This window comes from Centrocercus urophasianus, unplaced genomic scaffold, assembly GCF_019232065.1.
Source record: "Centrocercus urophasianus isolate 14NV4802_14NV808 unplaced genomic scaffold, USGS_Curo_1.0 seq_28, whole genome shotgun sequence".
Classification (NCBI taxonomy): domain Eukaryota; kingdom Metazoa; phylum Chordata; class Aves; order Galliformes; family Phasianidae; genus Centrocercus; species Centrocercus urophasianus.
The window spans coordinates 1091738-1114650 of record NW_024884844.1 but is presented as its reverse complement, the minus strand read 5'-3'; the positions used below and the strand labels follow the sequence as shown (position 1 = coordinate 1114650).

At 44.4% G+C, this 22913-nt stretch overlaps 1 protein-coding gene across 1 annotated transcript in view; it reads right to left on the bottom strand.

Annotated features, from left to right (window-relative positions):
• The window catches only part of MARCHF4 (membrane associated ring-CH-type finger 4), a 78805-nt gene that overhangs the window by 55700 nt on the left and 192 nt on the right, over window positions 1-22913 (bottom strand). The window contains exon 2 of the mRNA XM_042827472.1: window positions 22597-22883. Coding sequence (XP_042683406.1) covers window positions 22597-22883 — 287 coding nt within the window. The remainder of the gene's footprint in view (window positions 1-22596; window positions 22884-22913) is intronic.

The following is a 22913-nucleotide window of genomic DNA, read 5'->3' as shown; positions in this document are numbered from 1 at the left end:
GGACAAAGCAAACCAGAGAAATACATCATCTTCAGGAGCAGCTGTGTCAGCTCCAACCATGGGGTGGCATGGTGAGCCCCTCAATTCCAAAGCAAAGCCCCAAGTCTGTACCACAGCATTCCTGTGCTGCTAGGTGCAAGATCTACACTGGATCTGCAAGAGACTTAGAGGCAGCACACGAGTGGTGAGAAATGCAGGTGTTAATAGTGACATGGAGCTGTTTCCCATTTGCCTTCAATCAAGGCTACCCAAGTGCTGTGTGATCTTTAATACATTAAACATCCAAGCACCTCTCAAAGCTTGCTGCTCTCATTTGTACTTCACATACAGTGCAAAATGATGCACAAGCAGGGCAGCGGGAGCAGCTGCAAACTGCAGGATGTGATGTGCCAGGGCTTTGGCTCTCCAACACCCAAATCTGCCCTATAAAGCAACTGCAGAGGCTGAGAAATCCCTTTATTTTTACAAGGAAAGTGGGAGTAGAGCAGAGGTGACTGGAGCAGCCCATGCATGAGATGGGGAGCAGGACTAAGGGGAGGCAAAGCTGCCCATCAGGGCTGTCCCACTCTGGCAGCTCTGTGTCCTACCTCAAAGCTGTGCTCCCACTTGGGTTGCCTAGGGGAGTGATGCTCAGTTGTGAACACCATCTGTATTTTGCAGAGGGGGGTCTAGCCACGGTCAGGCCAGTGTGGGGTGCATGCATAGGCAGAAGCAGTTTTGCCGGTCATCACAGCCCTCTTCGCCAATGCCATGGAAAAATACGCCTGGACTACTGCTGCCAACTGTAGTGGGAAAATCTTATGGGTCACTTATTTTGTGATATTCAGGCTGCCTCTTAGAAATGTGCTCCCTCCAGTTCTGCTCAGTGAGAGCAAATGAGCTGCATGATAGGCATGCAGGGGTGGCGGCACCTCCTGCTTCTCCTGCATTAGCACAACATGGCTGGTGTGCCCTACTCTGCAACACCGAGTCGATAACAACTATTGTTATTATCTTTATCAATCAATAATAATATCCTTATTTCCTCTTGTGGGGCTTCCCAGTGCATCCTTTCTTATTTATCCTTTGTCATATTTATGTTCCCAGCTTGCAATTAGAGCTGGATGAGCGGTGCTGACCTGGCTGCTGCAATCCAGCCGTGCTCTCACAGGCAATTCCCTATCAAGGCAGCTTCAGCCTGCCTGTGAGCAGGGAGCCTCGCAGAGCTGGGTCTGAAGCCATCAGCTCCTCTAAGGCAGTTCTGAAAAGGCTAAGTACCTAAGGTCCCCCCAGGGAGGCTCGCAGACATCTGCTGCAGCTGTAAAAACATATAAAATAAGGCAAGGTTAATAGCAGCTATCTCAGGCATGTGTGTGTCTCCTTTTTTCTAACTGTCTGGGGGATGCGTAATGGTCGATGCCTTTACCTTTGTGGGGTCCCCAGGGAGAAGGGACAGCGCGATGTCCCCAGGTGCCAGTGCATGGGCAGGGATGCATGGGAGGACATGTGGGAGGGCTCTGGTGGACCAGAGATTTAAGCCACGGACTTCCAAGTGCCAGCATCCTGCTTTCCCACCACACTGCATTCTATCTAGCCTGTATCCCCTCCATGCTTTGCATCCATTGCTCCTCTAACAAAACCAGCTGGTCCCACCCTGCATGGCAGCACCCCGTCAAAAAGCAAATTTCCCAAGCCAAGCCATGTTTTCACAGCAAAATTCAAACCTATGCACGAGAGCTGTGCTAACGCCCATTCTCTCAGCAAGAACAAAATTCATTCTGCCTAATTGCCGACAGCAGCAAGCTGCTGGAACAAAGGTGGAACAATGGTGGCATCGAAAGGCAGCGCTGCTTCCTGGACTCAGAACCCGTCTTTTTGTGCTATGGCTCTTAAAGCACAATGCGAGGCTGGGCTCACTTCTTCCGCTCGAGGAGCAGAGCCTGCTATGAGCCTTGTACACATGCCTGGCTCTGCGCACTGGGAGGCAGCTCATCTCTCTTTGTGCTTTAATATTTTTTAAATGAAAGCCCAAAATACATCGCAGGTGAGAATTTACATTGTAGACTCTTTGTTTCCTGTGCCTGGCAGGCTTTGCAATAGTTAATTTTGCTTCCCAGAGGGCGGGCGGGAGGTGTTACTATTTGCGGTTTGCCGAATAGCACAGCGAGGTGGATGGCTGAGAAATGAAAGCTGTAGCCTGACCGTGCTCCAGGGAAGCATTAACACGCTTTCTTCCTTCTTCCCCGCCAGCACAGCGGCATTTCACACTTCCACCTGGGTCTAGCTTTCTGGAGACCTCACAGCCCTTCACTACTGCCTTTCCTTTCATGGCAGCTTGAGGACAAGCCCAGGATCACGCCCAGGATCAGGTTCCTGGGTGAGCCAAGGAGCTGGTGCCAGCCTCACACCATGGTGGTGGGACCTGATCCCAGCCAGACAGTACAGGAGAATGGGATGAAATTTATAAAGAGGAAATGAATAGCAGTTTAAAGAATAAGGTGGAAATGCAAAGCTGAGGTTGCCGCTCACTGTAGCAGCGTGGGTCTAGATGAGCTCGTGAACACGCACCACTAAGAGATCACAAAGTCACTGATACACCGAGGAAAGAGCTATAGATAAGGTTTTGCTTTCTTTCATAGAGTCACAGAATCACCAAGGCCAGAAAAGACCTCTGATATCATCCAGTCCAAGCATCCACCCATCTCCACTGTGCCCACTAACCATGTTCTCAGTGCCATGTCCACACATTCTGTGAACACGTCCAGGGACGGTGACTCCACCACCTTCCTGGGCAGCCTATTCTAGTACCTCACCACTCTTTCTCAGATGAATTTTTTCCTAACATCCAACTTCCACTGACACCTTTTGTTTTCCTTGGTACGTCCCTGCGGCTCCTGGCTCAGTTACTGAGCAGGGAGATAACACGCTGGGAGGACACAGTTTCTGAACTGACATTAGTCTGACTTTGTTCACCACAGACATTTTGCCTTCCAGCACCGTATGTCTCATTCCATGCAGTCTTTACCCAGAGCATCTCATTTATGTCAGCCCAGCCCAGCCATTTCTACCCCCATCCACCTCTCTGAAGACACCATCAAGGTGTCAGCCTCTATTAGCTGATAAGTATATTTTTTGGCTGCTACAATTTCTGAAGTAGGCAGGCTGAATGCAGACTACTAGCAGAGAAAAGGCACTGCAGGACTTCTTTTGGTATTGTGAGCTGGGGGCTGGCGCTGGCATCCCCTACTGCAGGACTCCCTGAAATCTGTACTCTTGAGGATTTTCCCTCAGAACAGATGCAATGAAACATCTTTATCTACCATACAGTGCAGTGGAATTGCCAGGTCACAGCTGAACCAATGGTTGAGCACCAGGTGAGAAGGCATGGCTAACCCAGGGAGCTCAGGTGCAAGCAATGCACCTGAGTGACTGGAAGGGGTAAAGCAAGGATCCAATCCTCACTCTCATTTAAGGATTGGCAGCCAAGGAGCAGAAGCTCTCTGGGTAAACGTGGTGCTCTTCTGAGGCTCTCACTGGTTGTTGGAAGAGGTGAGCTAACTTTTCTCTCTTTATTACCTGCAATTGCTCTTTAGTGCCTGTATCCCCTTTGAAGGCACTGTTATTGCCTTCTTTTACTGTGTGTATGGTCTAGCCCAATTTTTTGAGTTCTCCAACTTAGATGTTTCAAGGAGATCTAACTCTTCAAAGTCTGCAAATATCTGTATGTAACAGTGTCAGAGGAAGATGTACTCCTCTTAATTCTTTCCAAAAATATTGACTAGACAAATCAGCAAGAAATTAAGCAAAAGGAGAAAAAAAAAAAAAAAACAACATGCTGAACATTAGGGAATATATCTTGACACTGAATTGCCTTAATGATTGGAGGAGGCTGTGCTACTCTTGGCACTGGGAAATAAGTGTGTAATAACAGAAAATGCAATGGAAGCAATACGTCTGTGTGGAAAGGTAAAAGCTTGAAAAGAAAAAGTAGGCCTTGAATACCTGTGATGCTGTTTGAAGAACGGATTCAGCCAGCTCAGATTTTGAAAAATCCCAATAATGCAAATTCCTTAAGTACGAGCCAAGCCTATGAATAGGATAAATCTCTTAGTCACTTTGCCAGTGATATCCTTCTAATCTCATCCTTCCTCAGCAATTCCACTCAGAGAGTTAAACACTTTGCATAAATGGGTTTGCTGTTCAGAGCAATCACTCAGACCTCCCACTCAGACCCCAAAATCAGAGAAATCCCCTAGATTAAGACTTACTATTCAAAGTCCAAGGCAAACCAGGAAACCAAGGGCTTGAAGGAACTTATGAGAGAAGGGAAAGCAAAGAGGACAGCTTCATGTTAGGAAAAAGTGTGTCCCAAACTGGTTTTGAAGTGTACAGTGGGACCTTTAAGTGCTTTACCAACAGAAATAACCCAAAAGCAAGGGATTATCAACAAACTCATGAAAAGGTAATGCTAAGTGAAAGGCCAAGCCAATTTTTTCTAGCAGTAAATGACACTGAACTGACAGTGCATCCCAGAGGTGTTTCCCCAGGAAATGTCTCTGGCTGCTGAGTGGGGCCAGTAGCTTGACATTCAGAGCTGAGATGTGCTGAGCTGCCCCTACCAAAACAGGGATTGGAGATGGCCTGACTAAGGTTAAATAGTGAATTGGGACCTAGAGACAACCCTGAGCTCTGATACCCATGAAGTACAATGGAGCCATTGTCACTCAAAAAAGGAGAAACTCAACCAAAAAGGAGAAACTCAACTGTCAGCTTGGTTTTCCTGTGGACTGCGGGTGACTCCATGGAGGCAAGAAGATGACTTTGGTTGCCAAAAAGAGGTAAACTGCTTATTCATCCAAATTACACCTAAGACTATGGTCAATCATTTGTCTTCTGCTTTCTGTTCTTTCATGGCACATTGCATACACAAGAACTGTTCTCAGTACTACTTATGTAGCATATACGCTGTTAGAGTATGTAATCCCTTAAAATACAAGAGCTTTCCTTATAATCCATGCACATGTAAATCCCTACAAATATTTCATACATTCTTATCACACCAGCAGAAGATAGTTTTAACGCCTTCAATGAATGCATGAATTTTCAGAAGTGTCTGTTACATGCTTACTATTTTTGTCCCTGAGTACTGTCCCCCTCCTCACCACTTCTTTATGAGATGCAGGTGCTCTCCCTTTCCCATGGAACAGTTTCCAGCGGCAGTGTTGGTAGGATACTGAAAAAAGGAATGAATATACTGACTCCTCAGAAGCCAGAGAAGTTTTGGTGTTAGCAGCATCAACTGCACTTCCATTGTTTTACTGGCAGAAGGTCCTGCCATGTGCAGTTTCTGCCTCTTACAGAACAGCTTTTCTGGGCTGTAGCTAATTAAAATAGAGCACAATTCACCCAACTTTTGAACTTTTATTTCTGTATGAAATATGTGGGGCTGCAGACTGTCCATCACATCCTGTATGCCCCTCATGCTTAGGCTGTAGTCCTCTATTTGACTGTAAATCATCCATTTTAATTAAATATAAGACAATTATTATTGGTTTTCAGTGAGTCACTTTTCTTTTAGTAATTAGTACCTGTCAGTTCAGCCAGCCCAGAGCTGGTGTAACCCAATGACTTCAAAGATGCGTTTAAAATCTCTCCCACACAGCAGCTCATCATAAACACTATCATTTTTCCTGCCTTGTCCACTGGAGCTGTGCAGTGATCATCTTGAAGATTCCAAGCCTGGTGAGCCGTAAGGATTTTCTGGTCTGAGTGCAGAAGGAGCTGCCCCATAAGAGAATACCTTGGCCAAGAAAAGGCAGTTCACCCCCCTGACCCTATTTCATTGCTATGTGCTTCAAATTATGGCTGTGTCTGTCTCTTTATGAAGATGTCAGACTGTCTCTTACACTTATTTTTGCTCGCTACTTCAGCGTGGCCTTACTTGGCACCATCTCCCATCTGTTTACTACTCTTCAATGTCTTACATGCATTTCTAAATCACGGTGTGTTTATAATAATATGAATTCTCAGCAGTCAAAGAGCACCTAGCTTTGAAGTGTTGTACAGATCAGGAACAATTCCTTACAGCTTTCCTAGGAGGAAGTGAAGGTTTCTAGACTTACTTTATGGTGGGATGAAAGAGTTGTTCATATCACCATAGGAGAATCTGAGTCCAGAAAGATTATACCTGGATGTAGTAGCTATATGCACAGTGGGCATTTGTCTTCCTACGTAATCAACAGAAGGTCTAGTCACTGCTGACAGTGGAGCCCCGAGAGTGAGTCAGCTGAGCAAATGTGGGTGTCTAGCTCTCCAGCTCCACTGAATGTATTGACTGGGGGCTCAATTCAATTACCTACCTTGAGAAGTTTTTCCACTAAGTAATCACTGTGTGGGTATGAATCAAGCTTTTGATTTTCTCTGCCTAGACACCCAGTCCACATGCGAACACCTACAAGGTGACACGCTGAGATGTCTGTAATCCAGAGCTGCATCCCACCTCAAGGATGTGCCCAAGATCATGGCTTGTTTACAAACATCAGGAAAAGTTAAGATCTTCTATCTTCACTCACTTGAACTGGAAGAGTAACATCTAGTAAAGTTGTACTTATGGAGGATTTACTCTAAATGTGTTCCCCTGCACCTTAGTTAAGATCCTGTTTAGTAACCAGTTACCAAGCTGCCACCTTAATCCTAATGCCTGGTCTTTGCTAACACTGCTCATCTTGGAAATCTGTTTGCTGCTCAGCTTCTCCCATCCTTTGTTGTACTTTTTTTTTTTTTTTTTTTTTCCTCCTGCAGAATGGCAGACCTTGATTCCTCAGGAAGTGGAGATGCCCTTCTCCAGGCACTCATGAAGGCTATTTAGTTTTCCAAGCTCATACAACTCTGCAGGCACAGATACATCTGTGCAAGTGTTTGAAAAAAAAGGTTTGACAAGACGGGGAAGGTGGACCAAAAGGAAATAAAGTAGGAATTACTACTGCTAGGGCTGTCCTAGGATTCAAAACTTCTTTTACGAGTAGTAAAAGCAATCCTAACTTCTCATACACCATAATGACTTAGGATGGTTAAGTCAGCTTGCTTTCATGACCTGGTGAACCTGATGGCTGACCAGCCAAATGGATAGATCTTTTCAGTGGATGAACACAGAGCACTGTATGGAGACTGAAATAAAGGAAAGTACTGATCTCTGAGTACAAACGTACAGGCAGCAGTGAGGAGCACTCGCCTTCCAAAGAACTGCTTTCTGCAGAGGAATGTCCCTGGAAGGAATGTCCCTGAATGACAGGAAGCTCTTGGGTTGTGTGTTGTGTCTCCAATGCTGTGGAGAGATTTCCAGGAAGATGCCTTGCAACAGCCTGAAACTGCTGCTTCTACTCAACTACCCAGATGAGTCACTTTCAACAGGAGAAGATGACCCACAAGTGACCATTTAAGCTCCTTCTCTATCCAATTTGGCTCAGCCACGTGGCATCTGCCTTCCTCTGCACTGCCACAGATCTGCACACAGCAAATCCCTGCCTAATGAGTGTTGGGCTCAGCCTGTGCTGTGAAGATGCAAGGTGGCTGTCTGCTGCTTGGAAATCACAAAAGTGCATTGAAATGCAGAAGTGTTGGAGGGTGTGTTAGTGGGAACCTATGTCCCTGGCCTATAGCATCCCTTGGGGCATCCCATGAAAGCCCTGGAGGGTGTATAGTCCAGGATTGGAGCAATGCACTGAAGATATCTACCTTGAATGCTGCGTGTGCATTTCAGGAGTTGGAAAAAAAAAAAGAAAAAAACAGCACAAGGCAATGTAGACACAGCGATTTAAAAGGAAACAGATTAAAGACAGTCATGTGAGTGCAGCTGGGTCCTAGCAGTTAAGCCATATGCATTTATAGGTAGATAGATATCTGGCAAAGATCCCTCCCTCTCCTTCCCTGTGGGATATAAATCTTGTGGAGTGCTATTCATGCTGCCACCCACCCATTACTGAGGGGACCAGCACATTTCTGACCCACAGGGTTTCCAAATTCTAGCAACAGAGTGTTGACAAGAAGGCTCCTAGGTTTTATCTGAAATCTGCTGAATTCAATAGAGCAGCCTGAGAAAAGAGACTCAAGGGCTCCAAGCTTGCAACAGTCAGAGTTAAAGCAGGCTGGATGGCAGAGATTTGGATGGTTTTTCCAATCTCCATGTGTTTTTGCTGCTACTCATTTCCTCATCCATATCTGCAGCAAAGATAAGGATTAAGTGCCAAAGAAACTCTTAAGTGCCAATGGGGGCATTTACACTGGGGTAGAGGGTGTGGTCAGTGCTGGTGGCTGCTAAGGGTATGAAAATGCAGAAAAGCTGTCTGTAGAAGTGAGTTTTGAACTCCAGGCTGTTTCATTTCCAGCTGAGCACATTTTCCCTTATTTTCCCGCATACAGAAAGAACATGTTCTCTTGCCTTTAAGTGCCACTCTTCGTCTCTACAATCCAGCAGAACAAATAGTCTAATCAGACTGAAATGCAGAGCATGCTGAAAAACTGGGAACAGTCAGGATGTAGTCAGTGAAGGTAAAAAGCCTCCCTTGTTGTAGGAAGTGATAAATCCCATAGAAAGAGTTACACAAATGGAAGGGCAGAACTGGGAGTGCTGTGAGAGAGCAAGGATTATGGAAGGTGAACGTCCCTGGGTCTCCTGCAGATGGTGGGATCGCCTGCAGGAACACAGCCTGCTGCTGACAGAGAAGCAGAGCATAGCTTCCAACCAGTACTCTCTCAAGATCATTTGCCTGCACTATTCCACTCAGAGGCCTCCTCAAATCCAGTAAAAAGAAAAATAACTGGATCCAACCCAAACATAAAACACAGCCTTGATATGGTGATAAGCCTCTCACCAGCTTCAGAGGAGATTGCAACATTCACCCTGTATGTTTCTGATCCTCCTGAACACACAGACAGCAGCTCAGTTACACAAACAGACACACACGCACACACACACATTTGTACATCCTGCATTTGCAAATAATCTCTGACGTGGAGCCTCTCAAACTGCTCTGAGGAAATACATAAGCTTGCAGCCATCACTGCACTGCCCTTGGTGTACCAAGACCGTGACAATTTCTGAAGGGTTACAGCAGCTTAGTTCCCTTTCCCAGTAACAGAGGCACTTCGGCCACCTCTTATCAAAGTTCCTTCTTTCCTTAAACAGCACAGAATTACTTCTGATATTATCCCCACCGTACATGCTCATTTAACTAGTCTGCAATTGCCCCTACCACCTGGCTCTCCACTCCAATTGGGTTTTCTCCACTAACCAACTTCCAAGATGCTGGCTCAGGTTTTCAGGGCTTCCCATTAGCATCCTCCATGCTTGTTCTGTCTGAGGGGAAAATGTCTTGGCTGGGTGCAACTGCCCAGTCGGAAGAGGCCAACAAAAATAGCTGATCCTGGACTGTGGTCAGCAGAGAGGACTCCAAAACTTATACTGCGTGGTTCCTTGGTTTCCCTAAATCGAATACCGCAATTTCCTAAAAAATGTAGGGTAATCAAACTTGCTAAGCTGGCTTCTTTGCTGCCTTAGTAAGAGTGGACTTCTTATGTTCCAATGTTATCACTTGGTCACTTGTTTTCATGCAACTCATAAGAGCTTAAGAATGCTGCATCCTTTCTTTGTCAAGGGTGGCTGACTCTGGCAAATAAATGTATATGTTATTCAGTGCATCTCATGGACTTCTAAACAGACCTTGCACAGATAAGCACTGTAGCTTAGTAGTATCTTTGGAAAGCAAGCTAGAAAGGGAGAAGATTTTTTCATTGTTAAAATACATTTTGGGACAGTATTTGAAGCCTCCCAGCTTTTCAGCCAAATTAAGTGAAAGCAGAAAGCAAAAATAGCCTGTAGAATGACAGTGAGCTTCCAGCACTTGTAACAGAATGCTTTTGTTTGTTATAAAGAGACTAATGCCTATTTCGGTAGCCATTAGTCAAGGTACAATAATAACATACTGCATAGTTTTAAAGATTCCTGATTTTTAAAAATCTGCATTTGCAAAGTTGAAAACCTTACTTACAAATCTCCTTTTGCCTTTCCTTCTGTTTAATGTAAACAGAAATAGTTCTTGCTCAATCAAGCTTTTCTACAATCAGTTTTTCTGTGACTTGGATTTAAAATAGTTTCACCTCTTGGAGGCTTAGTGATTATTGGATCAAGAAATGTCTTGGCTACGACAAACAGAAATATCTGAGCCTTTGCTATTATTAGCGATGTTTGTTCTCATTCTTCAACCTGTGGTTGGGCAGCTATTTTCCCTTGATATTTATCTGACTACCATTAGAAAAATCTCAACCACTGTCCAAATCCACCCTGGGGAGCTAAAGCAGACATTTAATCCTATCTTTTGTACACCTCCTGCTAAAATCACTGTAAAGGCTAAGGGGAGATGTTATTGCTGTCTTCAGCCATCTCAAGGATAGGTAGAGCAAAGACAGAGCTAGACTTTTCTCGAAGGTACCTGGTTATAAGATAAAAAAACAGACACAATTTGGAACAGCAGAAATTCAGATTGGAAATCCGGGAAAAAAAAAAAAAACATTTGCACCAGGAGGGCATTCAAATATTGGACCAGGTGCCCAATACTGGACCAGAGAAGTAAGTAGAATAACCATTCTTTGAGTGACACAGCTCTCACCTTGACAAGGCCCTGCCCAGCCTCAGTCAGTCCAACCTACTTGAGCAAGGTGATAGAGATGACCTCCAGAGGTCCCAGCTTCCTAAAGCATTCTATGGCCATGTGATTTTGCTCGAGCTGAGGTCATCGAATCATAGAATTATCAAGGTTGGAAAAGACCATTCAGTTCATCTAGTCCAACCATCAACCCATCTCCACTGTTCCGACTAATTGTGTCCCTCAGTGCCCCATCTCCACGGTTCTTCAGCACCTCCAGGGACAGTGACTCTCCCACCTCCCTGGGCAGTCTGTGCCCATGCCTCATCACTCTTTTGAAGAACAAATTTTTCCCAATATGTAATCTGATCTAAACACAATTACCTCCTTCCCCTTATATTTGCATCACATGCCTGAGCACATCTCCAAAGAAATGAAGCAACATCAAGAAAAAGTTGAGAGAGGAATTCTCATGAATAGCTGCAGTATGGGAAGGCCAAGGGCTCTCCTGCAGATTTTCACATCTGCAAAAAGGGCAAGAAATAAACCCATGAGAATTGGCAAAGAGAATGCTGATGGCAGCTGGGTCAGGTCATGGCAGTTTAGTATGCTCAATTTTATGTAGGAGTCCTCCCTGCAGGCTATGGGGGCTGCAGAAATGTTTTTCTTAGAAATGATGTAGCCATCCTATCTATGAAGAAAATTTTCCAAATGTGGGTTAAATGTAGGTGACAACACTTCTGCTCTCATATGTCAGAGGAGGCCATGAACTGTTTTTTTCTAACTTGCTGAATCTCATGCATGTTTGCCCAGTCTGAAAGTTTCTTGCTTTCAATCTGATAAACCTGTCTTCAACTATAGAACATTTTTCCTTGAGGGAAATCTTTGCCAGGCAGCCTAAGGGTTACAAAAGCTCATTTCTAAGGATACATGAAGTACACGGTCCTTCCTGTGACAGAAAAGACAGAAGTTCATATGCGAAGACAATTTCAGTTCTTTCTTTCCCCAGATTTTTTCCTTGGGCACTGCAACAATTTCCCACTGTCGAAGATTTAAAATCAAGATGGGGTATTTCTTCTCCAGTCCTTGCACAGCTGTTAACCTTCAAGCAGGAATTTCATTGACTGAACTTATTTCACTGCTATTATAAAAAGGTTCAGACTACACTAGCCCAGTAACCTCCCTCAAGCCCTAAATCTTGTCAGAATTCACCTCTCTTGAATGTTAAGGAAATATTGTTTTTTTTACATCCTAAAATGTGAACTCTCTGGGGCAGGAAAAGCCTCTGCATTACTTCTTGGTGCTGTGCTTGACATACTGACATCCTCTAAAGGTTACCACCATATTAAAATAAAGAATGGTCTAGAGGCCAGGAGCACCTATAACTTTACTTCTTCCTCTTGTACAAACCCTCTCTTTAATTACTTAACTGCTATTTCTCTGCTGATATAATACTTTATTATTACCTACTTTTCTTGAATGCTCATCTGATCCATCTTAATGTTCTTTTAATATCACCTGGAATGGGATAATAATCAACTTGTACTTTCCCAGTACCTTTAATCCTGACAGGTCCTATTGCTCTTAACAAGAAGAAAAGGAGAGCGAAAGTGCTTCATTTCCCAGACAGGACAAGGTCAAACAAGATACCAGTCAGACTGAGAAGATCTGACACAACTACAAGTGCTGGGGTGGGCTTAGTTCATGGCACTGTACTTGTGGAAAATGCAAATAATCTCTGAGCTTTAGCTCAGTGCCCACATGAAATACCAGGGTAGATGCTGATGTGATGCAGGTGAAGTGTCAGCAGTCTCCCTGGGTGCCAATGCTGTGTATTGTGTCTTCATCAGCCATCCACAAGGCTTTCTTAACTCTCCCAAGGACTGGGAATTGGAGTAAAAACTGGACAGGATCCACCTGGGTAACGACAGAGAGCACTGATGGGAGGGAAGATGCACATGGAAGTTCTCAGGGCAACCTGTTCTTCAAGCGTTCATCAAAGCAAATGTTCTTCACATTTTCATTTTGATTCAACTGAAGTAAGGTAATGTCTGTGCCAGGTATGTTGGAGAAAAAAAAGATTATAGAAGTTAAAGCAAGAGACAAGGATCTAAGCATGTGTTTGTGTGACTTGAAAGAAAGCAACAAGCAATCTGGGCATGACCTCAATACATAGCTGGAACATGAGAGGAAAGAAGCTCAAGCTAAGGGTAGAGTTAATGGCCTGAGTGAAAGTGTTGGCACAAGAAAAAGCCAGAAAAAAGATGAACATGGAGGAAAATGCTGGATACAAGAAATCTGAGCTACTTTTACTGATGCTGAAGCATTCACTAAGTCTGGGAAACACAAGGAGATCTGGGACTGGAGTGAAAGAAATGAAACCTGCAGAACTAGCCTTAAGGGCCATAAAGGAGAAAGTATCCAAGCTGGAAAAAGATGGGAAGGACAAAGAGAAAGGAGGTTTGTGGGACTCCATTAGGAAGGAATGTGGAGGAAATGTGAGCCACCACATCAATGTTAGAGTGATCAGAGAAGCAGGAGAAAAAGGGGAGGCCAGGGCAACGTTTGAGGTAGGACTGGCTGGAGGCCTGGATCTGTCAGAACAGGTCAAATTCAGGCTTGCTGAGGGTATCTTTAGTTGGGAACAGAGTGCAGACGCCTGCAATGAAATGATGAGAATCTCTTCTTCCATCCTGTATGTGGTTATATGTGAAAAGGAACAGTCCTAGCCTAAGCCTCATTGAAGACAGCCTTAAAGCTGCTCTTGCAGCGCTTTTCTCTCAGCTCTCTTAAAGAATCAAGGCAGAAGAACTTAAACCATTAACAGCATGAAAGATTCAATAGAGGGAATACTTACTACATCTGCAGGCTTATCTGAAAGGGGAAGACTGGTTAAAAAAAAAGAAAAAAAAAAGATGCAACTAAATGGTGCCAAGCACAGCTTCTCCACCAAGGCAGCAATTTCAACTGCACAGATCTAGGATGAAGGAGGACTAACTAGAGAGCAGTTCTGAAGGACACAAAGATTATATGGGACCATGAGTTGAATAAAATTAATAACCTTCTGCTGCTCCAAAAATAAATAAGTAAATGAAAGAAAAGAGAAAGCAAACATCACCCTGAAATGGCTGGCATCTGTTATCTCCTGAAGAGGACTCAAAATCTTTCTGCACTACTCAGCATTAAGAAAGACTCAACTGGATAATTGTTTCCACTTTAGACAGTGCTTTTAAAGCAGAATATACACCATCTGGTGAAAACCTAGAGGAGAACACTAAAGGATTATTAGAGTTCTAGAAATTATGTCGTAAGAGCAAAGGTAAATTTGGGATTGTTTGGACTACAAAATAGCAAGGAGTGTCACAACATTAGATATCACTTCAACTTGTAAAGTCCTCAGAGGATCAATTTTTGCTATATTTACATTCAGTTGCTGGATAAGGCTTTCAATTACTTACTACTTGGGAAAAAAAAAAAAAAAGAAAAAGGCAAAAATAATTTGCTGTCCTCCTGATGGGGAGGGCAAGAAGAAATGGGCTGCAGCAGGAAAGATTCAGGTCAGACATTATATAAAACTTGCTAACAAGAGGGAAGAAGGATCATGAAGTCCTATAACAGGGTGTCTAGGGACAAGTAGAGTCTTCAACCACGCTCACCCTCAAGAACTGGTTATATCAGCCTGTGTTAGGTTTTTAGATGGGTGGACTAATTGATCTCTTGAGACCTGTGCACCGCCTACTGCTTGGACAGGATCAGTGCATATCAGTGCATGGTTTAAGCAACAAGGTAAATCCATATAGTAGTAGAGGTTATGATGGTAGCCACAGGAAAAGGCTTCACAGAGACTAGTTACAGCATGCCTTCGTCAGACGATGGCAGACACCCCCAAATGCTCAATGTGCTACAAACTTATTTAAAGATGTTTCCAAACGACATGTATTTTATGCTGAGGTGACAAACGTAAACACAATGTCAACCAATTGATCCTTGTCAGTCTTTGCTTCCAAAGGGAAGAAGGAAACAACCTGTGAAACATATTTTGTGTTGTAATTCTTCTATTCTTTACCATCCTTGCCTTCATTTGCAACCAGGAAAGCAGGTTAAACTGATGTGACTGTTGTGGGTGATGATTTTCAGAGTACCACCAATGTTTGAGCTACAAACAAAGTGTGCCTGGATAAGATGATAACATGGACCATAGGAAAACCTATGCAGAGTAGAGTCCCATGGGATAGATAGGACCAAAGTTTGATGTTTTTGTTGACTTTGACAAAGAAGAAAAGGAGCTGAGAGAAAACCACCAAAGAGTTTAAAACTATGACAGAAGAAATGCTCTGTGAGAACTTCAGCTTCTGGATCTTGTCATTGGAGACCACCTGCTTAACAACTTTTCACAGGGGGACATGGTGACAACAGATTTATTACCTACATAAGCTTCCAGGTCTTGCTCTTTTTTTCCTCAATGGAGAGAAGGCAACACTCATCACTCTTCACTGCCAACAACCTAATCTGTTCTACTGTAATCACTGATGAAGCAGAAAAGGATAAAGGTCAGTTGTTAAAGGACAGGGAAAAGTAAGTAAGTTTTCAACATCAATCAATTCATTGTAGTCAAGTAACCCCAATTAACAAAAGAAAAGGAGAAAGATAGAAAGTTAACAAGCTGTATTATTTGAGCCTGCTTTTCTATGGGAAGAATATAATGTTATTTTGTGTGGTTTTTTTCTTCCCTAGTAGAGCACACATTCTTGTTAAATCTTGCTGTTGAAGCTGTTCTCCATGGACTTTATAGGCGTCCAACCTTTCGGCTTGCCTAGGCCACACTGAATAAAGAGGAATTGGTTTTGGCTACGTTTAAAATACTTCATGTGGTTAATGCATATAATTAACAAAAAGAGGGCAACAAAAACATGGATTACACACATATGCCACAGTATGCAGTGCATCTGAGCCAATGCTGTTGTCTTTTCCACAAAAGCACATTCACAGTTTTCCTCTTTTTCATCAGCTAGTTTTCATGAAACTTTAAGGAATTTAATTCTTTTCAGATCTCCAATCCCTGCCAAATCTGATTGAAATCAGCCAGTGGATGTAGAGGAGAGCTGATGAGCATACAATCTAACACCTTCGTGTGGCTTTACTACTTCAGTAATCTGCTAATAACAGAGACTGGGTGGCCACAGATATGTGCCAACCCTGATTATAGTCTATCTTTTTATTTTACTTTAGACCTAGGTGTGAGGAAAACATAACCCATTTTTCAGTTCAGATTATTTTAATCCACTCCATATCGTTAAATCATCCCTTTACAAAGCTGATAGAGAGAGCTAAGGTGTAACTGCATGGAGAGGCTGAAATGCCTCTTCAGCAAGAGACTGTTGGGTTCTCACTCTCTAGCAGGCAAAGGGAGGATTTTAGGTGTGGGGCTAGTAGTTCTGCTGCTGTCTTTGGCATAAAAGTTCAGCTTAAAATCACAAGCCCTACATATTAAAATAGCACAATCCTTGTATGGGAATTGCTATGTCACAGCCTGAACCAAGCACCTGGTAAAAGGACACAGCCAGCCCTGGGAGTAGGTAAAAGCAATTCACCTGTGCAACTCCCTAAGCCTCATAAGGGCTGGCTGCCAAAAGGGAAGGTGCTCTATCTGGAGATCCTTTGTTTTGGAGTATTTGGTGAGCCCTGATCCTTGGCATGGGTAAACAAATTTTTCTTTAATTGGATTGTGACTGTCACTATTTTTTGGGTAATTTTGTACTGGTTACCTACTATTGCCTTTCCCTACAATCCCCAACCAATGTTCCCCCCCCCCGCAGTGGATTTCTGCAGGTATAATCTGAAGGGCTGCTGTGCACTTGCAGTTCCTTGGGAAAGTGATTCAAGGACATCTTTCACCCAGAAGCCTTGGACCAAGGCCTGACCCAAGGAATGTAGATGAAGTTGAAAGCTTTGCACAGGTAATCACCTTTCACAACTTAGAACCACACATGCAGTGGACAAACAGGAAATGCAGCGTCATAGACACTATGAATCATGCAGATTGTGGCACAACTGTAATTCTGACCTTTGGACCATCCTTGAATGGAAAAACACCAATGCAGGAAAAAAACTGTCATAGTGGAGGCTCTTGCTGTGAATGAATATTTGTTTGAAAGAAACCTGAATGCAGTTCAGTTTTGTACAAACAGAGCCCTTCCAGGAGCAAGTGTTGCCTTTGTGGGAATAACAGTGACTTCACAGATGCAAACAATGGAGCTACATGCTTTTGCATTGCTTGTTCTGTCACTAACTGACATCAGCCACTGTTAATCACGGCTTGAAATGTATATTTAAGAAACGGTGACAGAAACACAGACAAGTTCCTTCAGAAAGCCTTTCATATGGAGGAAAGTGAAAGAAAAGAAAAACTGCTCCTCGGGCTAGCTGGTGGCACTGAAATAAATGGGTCAGGCATCAGAGTTTCAGCAGGCACAAAAGGTGAGCACCCTGTCTCCTGGAGCAATTAAAAGTCAATGGGATTAGCAGCCTTCACAATTATTTATAGAAACCCCACTGTGTGCACAACATTACTGAAATACAAGGGTCAAGTCCCTGGTACTGGATGCCTACTCTTCTGCTGTTGAAGTTAATGGGAGCTTTGCCAATCAACTCTGTGGCAACAGAGTCTAAATCTAAAATAGATGACATCCTGTGCTCCATTCAGTTGATCGCTCAAAAAAGCCTTTGCTGAAGCCAAAGAAGTTCTGCCTGCACTGCACAGACTTCATCCAGGAACAGGTGAAACAGAAACGCTATGTATAGAAGTGCTGAAAGTCAAAGAAAGGAAAGCAGAGAGGTGGATTGAACGTCACAGGAAGCTTCTTCCCTTCCTTTCTGTTATAAATTGCAGTATACAGACTGAAATCTGATGAGCTGCAACCCAGCATCTCTGAGGCTTCAGATTTAGCAGGACTGGCTGTTTTCCAATGAATAATTCTCCTTCTAAGACCACATAAATGAATCGTGTGGGAACACACCTATGAAAAGTACTCAGATGGGGTGCCTGCACTGCCATTATGTGATCCAACATGTTCGAAAACAATGTGCTAATGTTCTAGCCAGCTTACACAGATCTCACCAAACACCTGCATCTCCTTTCCTGAGCTTCCCTGCCTTTCCACTTGCTTGTAATGATACTTGTGTAGTTGCTCCTTATCACATTTATGCTTCTAATTCAGCCACAAGCTACCTCTTATCCTCTTTATCTTACTCTAGAAAGGAGATACCCAATTCTGCTTTGTCTTACAACACTGTAAATCAAAAATCAAGCATCCCAGTGATTTCCTGAACTTCTCTGTGTTATGGAGAAACCAGTCTGTAGAGTAGCAATATTTCCTGGCATAGTTTGTGATTTCTCTTCAGGTGCTACGAACCAGCAAGCTAAGGAGCGCTTCTGGGTGTGCCTGTGTTTGTAACAGGAGCAAGTTTGAGATTTTCACCTGTTATTTCCAGTGGCACATGCTAAAGACTATCCATTCAGTGGTACTCAACATGCATTGCTACTACATGGAACCATCAAGAATGGTGCGTTCATCCAGACTGTGGAACAAGAATGAGCCAGGAATTGCCAGGTGGGGCTGTTCTGATACACAGGAGAGAGTTCTCTATGCATTTAGGGCCACCTTAGCTCCAGGCAGGTTCTGACTGTGGCAGAAAGTGCCTGCATTACCTTACAGGCGCATGAAATCTAAACATGCATTGGAGAGGCATGTCTTACTGGTTGTGTGCAAGGAGCTGTGAGCCCTGGGGCTATAGACCAGCCTTAGGATCCGCTCCTCTTCAGTTTTCCTGATCTCAAGACTGATATCAAACCTGAAGAATATACTGTACTTTCAAATGCATTATCTTTAATTAATTCTGATGACTGTAGACATGATTTGGTATCCACATGGCTTTACAACCAGTATTAAATGTAGTTAAGTCCTTTGGCTTGCTAATGTCCTGCAGAAGGGAGCTCCACAGCCCTATGACATATCACATTGAAATACATGTCCTGCTATCCGCTATAAGTTGTCTTCCCTTCCAGTTTCCTTAAAGGTCTCCATGTTCACATGTTAATGAGCCGGTCTCCTTAAAATCTGGAAGGGACTTTAGTGGGAAGAAAAATCTATTCCCCAAGCTTTTCCGCTGAGTACACAGCTATGTCCAAACTAGCAGCCTGCTGGCAAAAGTCACAGTCTGCTCCCTCTAATCCTCCTTAGCCAACCAGTCCTATCCATGCTATTAAAATCTCCGCCTTTACAGAATTCTTCCTCAGAACAGAGAAACACAGGCAGAAACTGACAGGTAGGAAAAGATGTATGCACACTCTGACAGAATCTTGCAAGCAATCCTTGAGACGCTGATTTCTAAATGATCTCAGTTTCATCTAAGAATGCTTTTCTATTTATTTTCACCACAGCAAGCACCAGCTCAGAAATCTGAAATGCTACCATACTGCTAACTCCTTGTGACATGAGCAAACACTGTATCTGCGGATGCAGAGGGACTTCTCATCCATGTACTTTCCTGCTACTCACCATGACTTGCTTTCAACTTGGATCCATACCAAGCACAATGAAACGTATGTGAAAGCAGAGCTCGCTTTAGTTTCTTTCTCTTGCAGAACGTTGCCAAAGATCCAGGAAAGCAGACAAGATTCTGCAAACATGAAGCATTAACTAAAACAGAAGAAAATATTCCCGAATCTTTCTTTCTCACTTTCTCTCTCAAGCTCTGCCTTTCAATCTGCAGTTTCAGAACTAGCTGACACAATGGTGCAGGATGTAAAACCTTTGAAAATACCAAGTCAGTCTCTGAAAGGCAACGCCATTGCCAAGTGTACAGTCCAGCTCACTGGCTTTCATGACATTAAACCAATCTTCAGTATATTCAATTGTCTCTTTCAACTGCCAGACCCAAGCTGCACTCTCTCCATGCCCTCGAAGTGGGAGGTGCTGTGCTCACATGGGCACCAGGTCCCTTCATTCTTGTCTGCATTACTTTTTTTTCCCTGAATAACCTGCAAGGATTGGCTCTACAATAGTGAGCTTTACTCCTTCCTACAGTGCTCAGCAGATTTATAATGAAAGAATCAGTTTACTCATAAGAGCCACAAACAAACATGAGGAGCTTAAGATAGAAGCAATTCAGTAGCCCACAGTATTGTGCTTAGTGGGCAATCACAAATTTAAAGTGAAAATCCCTACAGATTTTGCTTTGCATTAGATATTAAATAAAACCCACTTGTGAAGCCGGATTAGTAAGAAACCTTTTTGGCTGCTGCATATATATGTATATAAAAATCAAAACAGGATTAAACATCTTTTGGAGACTCAGTGTCATTTTATCTGAGTAAATAAGCTTAAAGCGCCTAACAGTCAATTTATAATGAAGGCTTTTGTTCTTGGTGCTGTGATGCAGCCTTGCAAATTTGCCCACAGCTGCAGCAATTTCAGATATTTCTGACAGGTAAATAAAACACAATTTATTTCTGCCATTGTTATTAATCTGCTCAGTAAAGAACTTGCAATTGCATTTTCTTTCCAATTGGATACATTTTCATGATGATCTTGGCAAGGGTGGTAGGGAATAACATGCATTTATGGCATCTATTGCTGCAAGCGTCTGAAAAAGAGGCTTTGCTCAGCTGTTCAGCTGGAAAACAAATGGGGAATAAATACTAAATCAGTAACAACCACCTCAGTGAGTAAGAATGTAGAATTCAGGCAGCGTATTTAGTGGTTGGCAGCCCTGCCAATGGCAGGGGCTTGGTACTAGATCATCTTTAAGGTCCCCTCCAACCTAAGCCGTTCTATGATTTAGGACCATTGGAGTTTCATGGATGTGAGGGCCAAACAAACCAAACTGCAGGTCTTGACATCAGTGCATTGATTCAGGTCTCAGTCATTCCAAACCATACTTGTAAATGCTGTGTCAGGATATGACCATGCCTTACAACTCCCGACTTGGGCCCACATATTGACTTGTGCTCACCAGTGCTAAGTCTTAGCTGGGCTAAGGCTTTCAAGACATGCTGGTGAAAAAGAAATTATTTGCAGAATAAGGTACTACTGAGGGGTGACAGACAGAATCCAGCTGTAAGTGTCTTATTATATTGGTCAGAAACTGTGAGAAGAGAAAAAGAGAAATTCTATTAAATGCCAGTCACATCTGCTTGGCTTCTCACTCAGGTAGGCTGGCAGATGGTCAGCAAACAGTCCCACTTTTACAGTGCAAGCTACACAGTCTTTAAGCATGAAAATTAGCATCCAATTATTTTGCAGCGTTGATGTTTGCCAAGGAAGCAGGTTACTTCTGTTTTAATTCTGCTTAGGCTCTATTTGCTCACACACGCACACTGATCATGCGGCGCTACGCCTCCTGTACACAGGCGGAATTGTAAGCCAGAGAAGAGTACTAGAAACGTGGAATAATGCAAATTCCCAGGCAGGGAGCTGCTCAGCTTCCAACTTTTAGAAGAGACAAGGATGAGACAGTCAAGTGAGGAAGACATAAAGCATCTCCAAAAAGCAATGATTACCCCAACCTTCACCTAAAATCCTACAGTGAGAACTGTGTCTCGTGGCTATTAATCAGCTGTACAAGCGTTAGAGAAGGCTACAGTCTACTGAGCACCTAGCTCTGATGGGGAGGACATGAGGGCATTCAGATGAGTCCATGGTAGGCCCTGCTTCTCCCGAAGATAAATGCAAGCCCACTGCCCCCTCTGTGAACCACTACCACTGACACAGTGGTAGGCACGGTCACTGCCCAGCACAGTGCATCACGCCCTGGGACTGGCAGGATGTGTTCCTGAATGTGGCTGCTCTCAGGTGAACAATGGCTTTCCTTGGCAAAGCACACAGTTCCTTAAAGAGGGAAGAAGACATGGAACAAAACCTGCTTTGCTCAGGATTTTAACATATGCCCTGTGTGTTACAATCTTTGCCTGAAATAGCAATGCGTATCAGCTAAGTTGAACTTCGACTCATGCTTGTGCAAGGATCCCTTATTGAGCTACCCTGGATTTGGGTTTGATCACAAAAGCAGAGATCTGCAGCCTTCCCTGCTGCCTGCAGTTGTATCACATTAAGTGCAAATTGTGCTGTGCATGTTATTTCATGGAAGTTCCCAGCTTGAAAACACGTGAATTGCTTGTAATTGTCATTAAAGAGGGAGAATAATGCTCCAAGAGTGGCACCTCATGTTATAGTGGGGTTGCATATATTTAATTCTCCCATCTGATGGAAGGAAACTTCATTGGCCCAACCTCGGTCTGTACCACAGAGCATTTCAAGGCTGCTGCTTCAGCAGGTACAATTGGAGCCAGCAGTTTTTTTCCCTCCAGCAAGTGCAGTGGGAGCATGGAAGCTCTGGTAAAGCTGCAGAGCTCTTGCTGTGGGCACAGCTGATGAGGTGGGGTTGCTTTCTACCATGTGTTCCTACAGACTCGAGTTGTATTCCTAACAGCCAACAGCACATTAAACGCACCCTTCTGAGATCATCACAACGGATCCCCATCCTTCGCATCCCTTTTGGCATCATCACAACTGAGTACCCTCTCGGGGGTGGAGACCTCCATGCTGAGATGCACTCTGACTGTGAGTCCCTGCTGTGCCACACCTGCGTGGCTGTAAGCCTGGGGATGGGCATCTGGAGCCAAGGCTCCTGGGCTGCAAGGGGCACAGCCCCAATATTTCCATGAAGAACCACAGCTGCGGTTAAGCTGAGCAACATCTGGCTCCCACACCTGCCCAGCACCTGGGCTGGGGCCATTCTGGAGAGCATGCCCATCTCTAGAGCCCACTGGGCTGGGGCCATTCAAAGTTAGGAGTGAGCATGCCCATCTTCTCTTCCCCTGGGGGCCGTTCCGCTTGAGGGTGAGCGTTCCCATCTCCTTTTTGCTCCGGACGAGCCAATATCCAACCCCACCACCCACCTCCGCGTACGGCCTCACCTGCTCAGGACCCTGGAAGCAGATCCTGCAGAGCGGGGTGCGGATGCCGCTATCGACGCTGCTTCCCAGCGAGTAGCGGTCCTCGGCCTTGCCCTTGCCGAAGTCATCCGAGGAGGTGCTGCTGGGCAGGGAGGCGGGCGGCTCCCCGGCGGGGCTGCCCCACTCCTCGGCTCCCGGGCTGCCCGCTCCGCCGCCCGCCGCCGCCGCCCGCCAGCCGGGCCCGCGCCCCACGAGCGGAGCGGCGCCGCCGGCCCCCGCAGAAGCGGGGCCGCCCCGCCGGGGAGCCGCCCGCCTCCCTGCCCAGCAGCACCTCCTCG